The 13142-nt window shown below is 46.7% G+C and overlaps 1 protein-coding gene across 10 annotated transcripts in view; it reads right to left on the bottom strand.

The window, feature by feature from the left end:
• Wdfy3 (WD repeat and FYVE domain containing 3) overlaps positions 1-13142 on the bottom strand; it is a 241057-nt gene that overhangs the window by 85502 nt on the left and 142413 nt on the right. For all 10 annotated transcript variants that reach the window (XM_039091828.2, XM_039091827.2, NM_001170551.3 and 7 more), the window contains 7 exon segments: positions 10118-10295; positions 9170-9384; positions 5829-5941; positions 3347-3578; positions 2252-2352; positions 1911-2129; positions 813-994 (listed from right to left, as the gene is read on the bottom strand). In XM_039091828.2, the coding sequence (XP_038947756.1) occupies positions 813-994; positions 1911-2129; positions 2252-2352; positions 3347-3578; positions 5829-5941; positions 9170-9384; positions 10118-10295 (1240 nt within the window).

Here is a 13142-nt window from a genome sequence, read left to right as displayed (position 1 = left end):
ACCTACCTACCTATCTATCTATCTATCATCTATCTTTCTATCTACCTACCTATCTATCTATCTATCTATCATCTATCTATCTATCTATCTACCTACCTACCTACCTACCTATCTATCATCTATCTATCTACCTACCTACCTATCTATCTATCCATCTATCTAGTGTACACCACAATGGAGTAGTTTAGCATTTCCTTAGTATATAAGGTCACAATAAAACATCACTACTGTTAGGGAAGGAAACTTGTTCACAGAAACTGCTGATTTTACACAAAAAGACCAATTTGCAAGAACAGCACTATCGGTCTAAGACAGACACTGTCTTACACAAGTTAAGAAACATTAACCTCTCCGAGTTCTGTGGACAGTGAGAACAGCTTACAGCCTGCTGTGCAGTGCTGGGGACCAGAAGAAATGCTTCACGCAGCATCTTCCAGTCCCTGGGACACCTGTGCAAACTTTAGTACTAGGAAAATGAGAAATTCAAAACACTTAGCAATTTGCAAATTGTTCTGTGAAGATGCTGACACTAAGAAAGCGTTGGATTTTGGAGTATTTTGGACTTTAGGTTTGGGGACAGTCACCCGTGACAATATCCTCTTTATTCAGAAGAAGCTCTTTAGTGCTTCCTCCCAGCTGCTCCTGAAGACCAGAGCGTGGTGTCCTCAGTAATGTTCACACCCATTCCTTTAGCAAAAGGCTGTGGACATGGCTCACTAAGTGGCTGCCGCTCTAGCATGAGAACCTGTGCCTGGACTCTTGGCATGTGAGGGAAAGCCGAGAGCTGGTGTTCACCGCGGCAGAGCGCTTACCTTGACGGTGCTGACCAGCTGGCCGTCGATGTAGAGGGCCGCCGTGCTGTTCTTGAGCATGCCTCTGCTCATCAGCAGAGCCAGGTGATGCCACTGTCCCTCCACCACCAGCTCTCCACACCGAAAGCGGGCGCAGCACGGGAGGATCTCATAGAAAGAGGACTCTTCACTGAAATCGTCAACTAGATAAAGCCGAGGGGAAAGACGTGAGGAGAGCGCTTGCCCACACTGTCCCTGTTCTGTGTCACGAATTTCTAGATCAGCAGATTCTGACAGTCCACGATGCAGAGGAAGGCATACTGCACATCCCACAACCCGTTGCTGGTCTGGGATCACCCTGCCAGAGCCCCAGGACGGCAGCTGCGGGGAGCGGTGCTGCGTGGCACCGTGTACAAAGTGTCTGCTTCCTGTGAGAGCGCTGTCCAACAGACACCTCCTCTGCCAGCACGGCCTAACTCTCCCCGCTGACTGCAGCGCAGCGCCAGTCAGACAAGCTACAGAACCGCAGCTTCCTCACAGGTAAACACTAATATTACAGGACACGAGAACCTTCTGCGTTAGTTACTGCTTATTTTTGAAGTTATAATTTAATCACATAACTCCCTGCCCTTTCTTCCTCTAAACCTTTCCCCTCCCGACTCCCCACTGCTCCTAGATCCTTCCCATTTCCCTTCTCAATAAATTACTAAGGATAGATTTTGACAAACTATAACAAAAAAGAAACAAAGGGTTATACGAATTTCATTTTCTCATTCGTCTAACTGAAAATTAATGTCCTGCCTTTGTTTGTAGTTCTTGGTGGTGCTGGGAGTCAAACCCAGAGCCAAACACACGGCTGCACATATTTTTATTCTTCCTCTGGGCTAGAACACACTCCCAGCCTTCCTCGATGTTTGTAGCTGGGCAGAGGACAGTGAGAGCAGAACCGAGAAACACACACAGGAGTGAAGTTCAAAGGCCTCAGGGGTCACAGTTACAGACCGAGGGGTGTGAAGAATGTCATAGAGAGTACGGAGCTGGCATGTGCTTAGCATGCATGGAGCCCTGGCCTCAGTCATCCAGCACATGCATAAAAAGATATGAGTGTCAAGCACTGACCGTAATTTTGGAGCAGCTCCTCCTTCGTGGAGACGATTAAGGACCGGTCTTTCGCAGACAGAACGATGGCAAGGCACACATAATGCTGCTCGGATGAATTCGCTCGCCGCACAACAGTGAGGAGTCTGACCGGGTGGTTATTTGGAGGGGAGCTGAAGTGTTCGATGCAGAACCAGCAGGAATAGCTTAGGCCAGAAGGCGGGGGGAAGAACCTCTCGCCTGGAGTCAGAGGAGAAAGCCAGGGACAGAGCCTTGTGGCACACATCTATGTTTTTAAATGAGGCAACAACAGTACATAAATTGTTAGTAAAAATATCTACCGGAGAAGGAATGATACTTACCAGAGCCAATACCGCTGACCACGGCCCCATCGGTAAGACCTGTCGTGACGGCATTGTTGGTAGGGGCGTTGTGGGGAGCCAGGCTGGGTAGAAACAGGCAGCTAGAAAAGAAAACACAGCTCAGTTAGAGATCCACTCTGTCGTAACACAACGGACGTGCAGACCCTCAATTAATGACTAAGTATGTAACTGCAGCTAGATCAGAGATTATAGAACAAACCTGGGGACCAGGCAAAGCCCTTGCTCTCTTTTAATAATGGGAGAATATCAAACGGTGTACTTTAAAACCTCTAACAGTGCCATTTAAACAGCGAATCATTTAAAACTTGTGGTTATATTTGCATATGTAAATGAAACATACAGTCTTCATAACAAACATGCCAGTCGTTTCGTTATCACAGAAGAAACGCCCTGTAACTCTTCTTCATAATACAGCCTTGGACATGTGTGTGCACGCTCTGAGCTAGTGGGCCTGACAAGTTTGGTGATTCACTCTGGGGTCCTTGTGGCTGCCTCTGTAACTGGAGCAGCCTCTTGATATTTAAGGTTACTTGTCTGAGGCCACTGGTGTCACTGAGATCTCACACGGCTGAAGACACAGTCCTCGACAGTCTGGAGACAAGGTGACAGAGGCCAGTCAGAGCTGACTCCTAACTCTATCCGTCATCTGTATCTCACGCTGACACCGCCACAAGTTGGCCAGCTTTCTGGATGGAGCCCCATGAGACCCTTGCTTGGTGCAGAAGACTTCCTACTAGGGTGACACACTTCTGCCACTCAGCAAAGTCACAGGAATGGACTGCATGTGACATGGTAAAATGTCCTCATCCACAATCACACTTAAAAAAAAGGCCTTTCTCAACCATGGAACGTCAGTTATTAACTCCAGTATTACACCAGCATAGTCAATATGATAAATGATTCAGAAAGCTGAACTCGGAAATCTTAAAAACAGCATGCTCACAGAACCGGAATCACGTGAGGACACACGCCATCGTACGGATCACAGAACGTGTCAGCCCAGCAATTTAAACCCGAAGTCTATTTGCAAAGCTCTCATGAGAGCAAGGCCTGGCCCCCTTGTAGTTTCCTTACCCAAAGCCTTCAAGGGATGTGTCAAATTCAACGAAAGCTGGAGTAACAGATGAACCATGAAGTCTGATGTCATGAGGGGTTGTCATGGAGACGAGACACTTCACCCTGGTCAAGGGCACAGTGCTTCCTTCTGCAGACTTCACCAGACTTTTGCTTATCCGGTAATGGTTATCTTCATGTGAGCTGAAAACGCTGTCGGAGCCCAGACCTTCCAGAGAGGTGACCACGCTACCTGCGTGCGACACAGAATAACTTGGGGAATGCTCAGAATTTTACGGTAACTTCACCTGACTGAGCTATTTTCATACGCTAGAGTTATTTCCAATACCAAGGACACTTGTGCAGTGGTAATGGTGCTTGTCCCCTTTCAGACTCGAAGAACTTGTTTTCCCTTTTAAATTACGATCAAAGCCATGTATACACTGCAGAGACATCAGACACGAGTGCTGACAGGAATAAAAGCAGCACCCACAATCATGGCTTCAATCTCAGTTGGGGGGGGGGCTCTTACTTCACAACACTGCTTATCATTTCTCTTCGGAAGGAAGGCATTTCCCCTAGAAGCACCAGAACAGAAAGGAATTTGCTGTCTCAGGGATGAACGCAACACTCACTTCTCCTGCCTTCCTCTGTCTTGTGAATCCTTAAATCTATCACAATAAAAACGACCGTAAAAACACTGTGCGTCTACGCACGCACGAGTGCTGACAAGCAGTCCTATCTTTCCAGAAACGTCTCAAACCAACAGAAAATGTTCTCTGTGAAGAACCGCACCAGAGCACAAACCATTTCCCTTCAATGTGTCTGATACTGGATCAACCACAACTGTGTTCTAATACTCTTTCAGGGACTACCTACTTTGTCTCTCTTCTTAAGAAAGGAAATTAAAACTCAATTCTAAAGGACTGGGTATAATACAAAAAGGGCAAACAGGACATAAAGGGATGTATATTAACGAATATGAAAAGCTATCATATCCTGCCTTCCCATGAAACCATGCTAGAGTAGCAATGGCGATCCCTGGCAGCAGGGAGCAATGGCTGAGGGCTGATACGCCGACTTCAGAAGTCTCCCCTCACAACTGCAGGGAATGATGAGAGGCACATTTCTGCCTTTCAAAGCTGTCATTGTGAGCTTGGAGGATGTATCTCAGGGATAGAGCAGCGGCCTAGCACAGGGGAGGGCCTTGGATTAGTCACCAGCACATCAAAAACCAAAGGACAACCCAGGGGAAGGCAGTCTCTCTGACTTCCTATGAACTGTCCTGCATGGTGCACTGGCATTAAATACTAATTTATTTATTCTAATTCTACCTTAGCAGCCTTTCCACCACGCTGATCAAACAGAATCTCCGGAAAAAGAAAATGTACAAAACCACAGAATTAACCATGGGAGGAAATCCAAAAACCATAGGATTAATCAGAGATCCAGTGGTAGGCTTTACTAAGACACTGCCCGCCAGTTTGGGTGGATGGTGCCTGTTGGTCTGCCATGATCCTGACAGAGTAGGCAGGGCCTACGTTGTACTCACTCCCTTGGTCATTTTTCTTCCCTCTGCGTAGTGTGACATCTCCTCGGAGGCTACTCAGCAGATCTACCACAATGTCTAGGGGCCCTATCTCCCCTTGTCTCCCTTATTCCTCTATTGTTCCATCCAAACAATCCTGCTGGACGAGTTGTTTCCTTCATGTGATAGATCACAGCACAGCTCCCTTCCAATCCCAGGACACCTGCCTTCCAATCCCAGCACATCTGCCTTTCAATCCCAGGACACCTGCCTTCCAATCCCCACACACCTGCCTTCCAATCCCAGGACACCTGCCTTCCAATCCCAGCACACCTGCCTTCCAATCCCAGCACACCTGCCTTCCAATCCCAGGACACCTGCCTTCCAATCCCAGCACACCTGCCTTCCAATCCCCACACACCTGCCTTCCAATCCCAGGACACCTGCCTTCCAATCCCAGCACACCTGCCTTCCAATCCCCACACACCTGCCTTCCAATCCCAGGACACCTGCCTTCCAATCCCAGGACACCTGCCTTCCAATCCCAGGACACCTGACTCCAGAAGCCACCTAGCTTCCGTTCTTCCCTCTGAGGCATGATTTGACTTCTTTGTTATGCCCTGCAAACAGACTGCTGCATTTAAACAGCGTGATCATGGACATTCCCCAGTCCAGGCTGCAAAGGCCACTTGGGAGAGAGATAGAGAGAATCCTCTGAGGTGAAGGAGTGTGCTCCCTCCCCTACACCAGGGGCTAAGCTGCCTGTCTCCTTACACTGCCCATCACTCCTTACACACCCCAAGTGTTCTCTCACTGGGTTAACCAACCTGACTGTATGTCACTGACTGAACAGCAGTGACCTCCTTTCTTTATAATAGTTCTCACACAGACCCACCCCCAGCCACGTGGATTTGAGTGACAGACAAAATGAACCATAACCATGACCATGACCAGGAAGCTCCGAGCTCAGCTTACTTCTCATGTCCGGCTCGAAGCTCAGCGAACTTGGTTTGTGAACCCTGTACTGTTTCAGCAGCTTTTTGTCCCACGCACCACAGTTCAGAGGGCTTGCCAAACGCAAAAACTCCCTGAGAAGAGAAAGCAAAGGTACGCTCCACTGAGATTACAGACACCGAGTCAAGGGGTGGGGGATGATGGACTGTAACGAGTAGTTATTATGACACGACATATGATGTTAATTTCATATTACAGTCACCACATAAGCTGTGCATCTACTATGCACCCCAGAGGACCCCAGTCCCTTACGTCACCTTCTACCCAGCAACACTGAAACAGGCTTGGAGTCTTCCATTCACTTTGCTTTCTACATTCATAAAATCCCCAAACCGTGCTAATCTGACGTGCCTGTCCTCGGCAGCCGTCTAAGGGCACCCAGACTGAGCGCCCTGTTTCTGTGTCTAGGAGCAGTCTGTGTCACCTCCAGGGGCTCCCACCGGGTCCCAACACCATCTACTCACTGTCACTGTCCTGCTCAACACGTCAATGGCTGCTCGTTCCTGGCACATGGAAACCCCAGTTCCCCACAGGCTGCCAGGGAAGGCCACAGTGACATGAGAGTGACATGAGTTACCTTCCACACCCCTTCATTGCACTCCCTTTTCACCCACCCACAAACTGACTTCTTATGACGCCTGTCTCTCTCACTGCAGAGAGACTCCATGTTTTTCCCCAATCCAATCAGGATACTTATCTTCCGTATTCTACTTCTAAACTGTCATTCTTCTAGAAAGCCAACCTCCCTACGATTTTTGGACAAGCTGCCCTTAAATAAATTCTACAACACTGCTACTATGGAATCTACTATGTGGTATTTTAGTTTCCCACTTCTTCTGTGAGAAAGCTCCTTCTTTATCTGGTTACCGATGTTTTCTTACATCTCAGATGAAGGGTTCAAGTTACGATGTGTCAGACTAGGGGAGCAAGGCCCCATGTCTGTAGTGGCTATAAAACAAGCTACTTCTGTTCTTGTTCTAAGCACCAGAAAGACTGCAGAGGATTGCAAAGGGTAGGAGACACAGTCCGTGAAGCATGTCCTCCGAAACAAGGTGTGCACACAAAGCACACTGGCTAGCAATGGCACACGTAGGATTCCTTCAGAGCCGGGCACGTAAGCTGCCATGACACCGCATAGGATTCTGTTCGACACGTGTTTACGTCAAGTATTTTTCTTAATCAATAATAACTTTGGAATGGGCTTTAAAAAGCACAAATAACACCTCAACCATGTTTTTGTAAAGCCTTTAAAGTTTCATACCATGACAGCACTTCAACGGAAGGCGAGAGCAATCACAGACACCGTGTATGGTCTCAGAACAGCAGCCCACAGGTGTATTTTTAAAAGAACGGAAAAGGTAATGTATGACTACATTTACTTGGCTGTATGATTTTGAAGTAAACTGAAGGGTTTTTTTTTTTTAAGATTTGCTTTAATTTTATGTATATGGGTGTTTTGCCTCTAAGTATGGCTGTGCACCACACATGTGTTTGGTGACCAGAGAAGCCAGAAGAGAGTTTCAGATCCCCTGGACCTGGGTTAAAGAGAGTTTTAAGTCCCAATGTGTGTCTGCAGGAATAGCAACCAACGCTTTTACTGCTGAGCCATCTCACCCCCCCCCCCCACACACATACACACACATTTAAAAACTAACCAGGTTCCATTTGTAAAGACAGCATTTGTCTCGAGTGAAAACACTTGCCTTCTTCATGAGCTAGAGACATACTCAGTGGAAGAGTGCTCGATTCTCAGAACACACATATGCACACACGTGTGCCCACTGTGATAAAGGAAAAGTACCTATCTACAAATGTCACGTGTTATATAGGACGTGTGCAAGCAAAACATTTCCAACATGACAAAATCATGGAGCTGGAAAGGGACGGTCGGAGGGGGTGTGTAGGACGAAAAGGTACGCCAGTCAGGGACTGCAGGACAGGGGTGTGTAGGACACAGAGGGGCAGCGTGAGCAAGATCCTCGTGGGATCTACAACTGTGCAGCGGTCACATAAAATGCACCTGGTACACGCCTGTAATCCCAGCACCCAGGAGGCTGACGAGGGAGATTGTGGGTGTCAGGAAATAAACTGCTTGCACTACCTAATAAAAGCCCACCTCCGAAAAGCAAGGGTGGACTTACACATGGATCCCAACAGAAAGAAAGAAATGCGTGTGTGCATGGATGACACAGGGCCACCTTCCTGCGGATACTGTGGTAAACCGGCAGAAGCTGGAACCACGGAAGACTGGGTGAGAGAGATAATGAACTCTGGTCTTCCCAAGAACTGTAACATAGAATTACTTGAAAATATAAATATATGTTTTACTTTACGAAGCACTTTATTTAAGTTTTATTTCAGTTGTAGTTATATGAGTGTGTGTGTACGCCTCAACATAGGTCTGTGCGTTACTGCAGTGTCTACACGGAGCTGAAGGCGAGTCAGAGTGCCCTGGAGCTGGAAATACAAGCAGTTGTGAATAACCGGATAGGGGTGCTGGGTCCTCTGAAAGCGCATGTGCTCTTAACCACTGAGCCATCTCGCTAGCCCCTTTAAAAAGAGTTCTAACAACAAAATATCCTTAAATACAAAATAGATTTAACTCCTATTCTTAAGAAGTATGATATGATCTTAAAGGAAAATGAGTTTTCTAGATTCAAGGGTAAGAAATAAGCCATAGACTGAGATGTTGTTAGTAAGCACACATGTTGCTCACCACACAGCTATCTATCTATTTACTTATCTATCTATCTATCTATCTATCTATCTATCTATCCACTTATTTATTTATATTTATTTATTCATCTATCTATCTATCTATCCATCCATCCATCCATTTATTTATTTTTAGAACCAAGGTATGAATCATCATGGCGTACCAGTCCGGCCTTACCTCATCTCACAATCCTCCTGCCCCGCACTCCTGAGAGCTAGGCATGGAGCTGTACCATTTCTAAATAGTTTATTTAGTTTGGTTGTGGTTTGTCCACATTTAATCTATATTAAGCCCATGAAAGGAAAGCTGTGACTGTCTATGGTACCAGGAACTGGTCCCAAGGCGTCCTGCATGCTAGACAAGCACCGAGCCTCAGCCCGGACTCCATTCACGTTTCCTTGGGAGGAAGCACGGCTCTGAGCTCTCCAGACTATCACCGCCCGTCAGTCCTTGCATTTAGGATCCCCCGGTCCGGCTTCCTGAGTACCTGAGACTGTGGGCCTTCGCCACGAGGTCAGACCAGAGAGCAAAGACTCCAAGGACTGCCTTTCCTGACTTGCGTAAATACCGAGACGGACGTACTGACCTCAGCACCATGGGTTCCAAGGCCTGGGAGGCCAAGCGTTCAAACATGCGCTGCAGGGGAGGGTGCAGCGAGTGGTCCTCGTCGGCTAGTGCAGCGCCGCACCTCTGCAGCAACCGTGCGTGAAGACCGGCTTCACACATGACCTGTTGGTTCCGCTCCGTGTGCACCAGGGATTGTAAAATATTGGCCACGGCAAGTTGAAGGTCCAAAGCATGCTAGAGTTAACAAAGTGTCAGAGAGATGTTTGTCACCAGGGCATCCTTAGTGACACAGGCAGTAGTTCTTCCTATGTGCTGCTTGAAAACATACGCACATCCCAGAAACTGTAGGTGTAAAGGCCCCTTTTCTTTTTAAGACAGGGCTTCACTATGTAGCCAAGAACTTAATATGCAGACCAGGCTGGCCTTGAACTTAAGAGAATGGCCTCCGTCTGCCTTCCGAGTGCTGGTATTAAAGCTGTGTGACACCGTATCTGGAGTGTAAAGCCTTTTTCACAGTGTCAGACAACCAGCTTTAAAGGAAGTTGGTCATTCACATTTGGGGCTTGGGAACCACACAGCATTTTAACAGAAATGGCCACCCCAACTGTAAGCACCTCAAACTTCTGAGTGTTCCAGGACAGAACGGATCAACAAACAGGCTCACTGTGGTGTCTGTAGGCACGTTTCCTTCTGTGTCACCTCTGAGCCATTTCCAGTGCTGGGCTGAACTCTTCAGGGGAAACTGAGAGTCTCAGACCAGAAGCAAACACTGGAGCCCTAGTGGTATTAAGTGGCATCAACTGTATTCAAAACCAGAATGGATATCTGGAAGGCCTGGCTCAACGGGAACCTCCTACTGTGGATTTAACTGGCTGGCTACGTTCCATGCTCTTCCCTGTCTTTACTCCTCAGGGAAACACACCGCCCTTTCTCTGACTAAACCAACAACTACCATGACCCAACTTACTTCTGGCTGTGTCACTGAGCCCACAGAGGCCAGCAAGTCGAGCATGGCTAACATGGCCCCGGGGTGGATGATGACGGCCTCGGAGCTCGGCAGGGGTGAGCTTGTCACCTGAAGTTTTAGGTCGGTGACGCTTTTCGCAGGGTACACAGGTGGAGTTGAAACGCAGTGAAATGCATGCCTACGGAAAGAAAAATTTAAGTCTTATTTGGACTCTGCTCAAGACCACATTCATCGTTCATTTTCTTCGTCTCCAGTTACTTTCAATCAAGGACATGCAAAAGCCTTGAAATTCAGGGAGTTACACAAGGCCTGCAGGGTGAGGTGTGTAAAGGAATGAAACAGTGTATCGCCACCTCACACACAAGACCTGCAGGGTGAGGCTTTAAAGAAGCGAAACAATGTATCGCTACCTCGCCAAGTTACCTGGAGACAACTGATGGATTCCTGGCTTGGACCATCTGTGCCATCTACTCTTTGGGCTGTTTCACTAAACACTGGCACTTGTACCAGAAGGCATTTTCTTAACAATGGGTGAAAAAGTGATTCAAATCTCCAAGAAGACAACAGCTCCGATGATATCTGACTAAACTGAAGCACTCAATGAGATCCCTTAGAACTACCTATGTGGTTCTGATCTTCTCTTGACCCAAGGGCAAGAGAATCCTGGGCTAACAAGATATACGTGGTCTTCTCTGACAGAAGCAACTGAGTGAGTGTTGGCTCAACTGAGAAGTCTTTGGTTTATGTAGAACTGTATTCACAGTCTGGGCGCCTGTGCAGCGTTCCTGAAAGCATTCAGCCTTTATGAATGGAGAGGCGTGTTTTATGCACGTTTCTAACAGATGGACAGTCAAGCCGTTCGAGTAAGCATTTCCCCTTCCCCCAAGGCTCTCCCCTGTCTACCTCCTATTATCTTCTACAGCTCAGGCTCGCACACCAGGAGAAGATGCTGTAGCCACAGCCTGCGCTCATGCTCCTGGAGGTGGGTCTCAGCCTGATTCCAGCAGAGCTCTGAGCTGCTTTCCAGTCAGGAGCGGCTTGGAAACAGACACCTTACGGCAGTGATTTCATAAAAGAACTGGCACTGTCACGTTCTCAGAAAAACCTACAGTCCTTCCTCTGTTTACAGAAATTCTAGGAAAGCATTTGGCTGCGCACGTGTTCCCTTCGATTGCTTAAGTCAGCGATCCTGTGCCCACTCATGGTTTTGCTCTCTGGATTTGGCTGGTTTACAGTCAGGGAAGTGTAATTTCTAAACCTATCAGGACAGATCTGTGGGCTGGGAAAATGGCTGAGAAATTAAGAGCACGTGCTGTTCTTGCAGAGGACCCGAGTTCAGTTCCCAGCACCCACAGGGCAGTTTAGAGCCATCTCTACCTACGGCTGCAAGGATCTGTCGCCCTCTTGTGGCCTCTGTGGGCACCAGACGGTGCAGTGGACTCATACTTAAAAATAATTCTAGAAAAAAGAGATTTCTAAGCACATCTTAACTAGTGGCCCCTGACTTGTACTTGCTCCCCTTGTTTCCTAAATACTTTTATCTGTCTATATTTTAAAAACTCCATAGAAAGTATTTTCATTGTAAACAAAGAGGTCAATCGAATTTGAGGAAAACATTTCATTTGAACATTCCACACACACACACGTCTTCCTTTCAAACTCATTTCCCAGTTAACAGCTGAACTCAAATTTTAAGTTAAAGTGTGGTCATACTCAGGAAGATACCTTCTAGTCCTCAGAAACTAAACTCTTCATAAATATTATAGCATCAAACTCTGTAAACCCAGTATGACAATGACGTCATAAGCAGGTGGTTTTTAAACCAGAATAACAGAGTGAACATTGTTAGAAACATAAACAAGTATTTTTTTTTATTAATTAAAACTGGGTGCATTTATAGGGCGGCTATACAGCAAGTAGTAGGTGTGATCAATTTTTAATTATGGATTATGATAAACTTATAAGTAGTTAATTCATAAGCAAGGCCTGTTTGAAAAGGGAATAAAATGGCATTTCAAATGTCAGCTAACATGACTGTTGTAGTCATTTGTAATTACTAGAAATTGATACTTAATATTCCAACTTAAATTCCCATACAGTGAAGTTTCATTCTGGTTTTGGTAATACATGGTCAAACACTCAGTCTACGCTGATGGTATTAAGTATTTCAAGGCTGTGTGCGGTACTGAGTGGCTGTGGTCTTCCCCACACAGATCTAGTTCTGACTCTTTTATGGCTGCCTTCTCCTCTCAATATTGCTCAACCAATAGTAGCTTTGTCCTGGTATGTCTCTTGAGCTGTAAACGACAGAAAAGTCACGTCCTTTACTTTCCTAAATACCAGACAGGCTGGTTCTTCCTATTCTAAACACAGGGAAGAATCCAGGTTTTTCATGTAAGACAAGGGTCACAAGTGTAGACTTCGTCAGTGTCAGAATGTTCTACAGATCGTGCAAACACAATACAGAGCTGGTCTGTCATTGGCTAACAAACCCGGTCTGTGCTGCCAAGAGGAAGAGATGCCCAGGAGCTGATGTAATTTGTTGAATTCTAGAAATAATGTGACTAAGTGACTGCAATTCTAATTTCAAAACCCTCTATATTTGGACGTGTGAATAAATATGCTGCATTAGTTGCCTGATTATAACTCAGGAGGGGGTGACCTGACCTAAATGGCAACCTGTAACTGTGTAGAGGGTAGGGATGTGGCTCAGGGGGAAAGTGCTTTCCGAGCGTGTCTAAGTGGCCATCATTAATCCTAAGCAGTCGGGGTGGGGCAACATTAATTTTAGCATGGACACAGTGAGGTGGCACCGGCTGTAAGACTGGGGGAGCGTGGGGATTAGGGCTGCTCACATACATTTGCTGCTTGAGGGACGGCTTTTTTCTAAGTCGAATCCCCCTATCTCTACAGACAGTTGCACTGCGAACAATGAAAACACATTGCTGATCTAAACACAGACCTCTATACAGACCCACTTTCCTCCTCGTCATTTACCATTTAAATAAGCCACTCTTCTGGGAAA

This window comes from Rattus norvegicus, chromosome 14, assembly GCF_036323735.1.
Source record: "Rattus norvegicus strain BN/NHsdMcwi chromosome 14, GRCr8, whole genome shotgun sequence".
In the NCBI taxonomy this organism is placed as follows: domain Eukaryota; kingdom Metazoa; phylum Chordata; class Mammalia; order Rodentia; family Muridae; genus Rattus; species Rattus norvegicus.
Note: the sequence above shows the minus strand (reverse complement) of the source record. Positions and strands in the feature narration are given on the sequence as shown.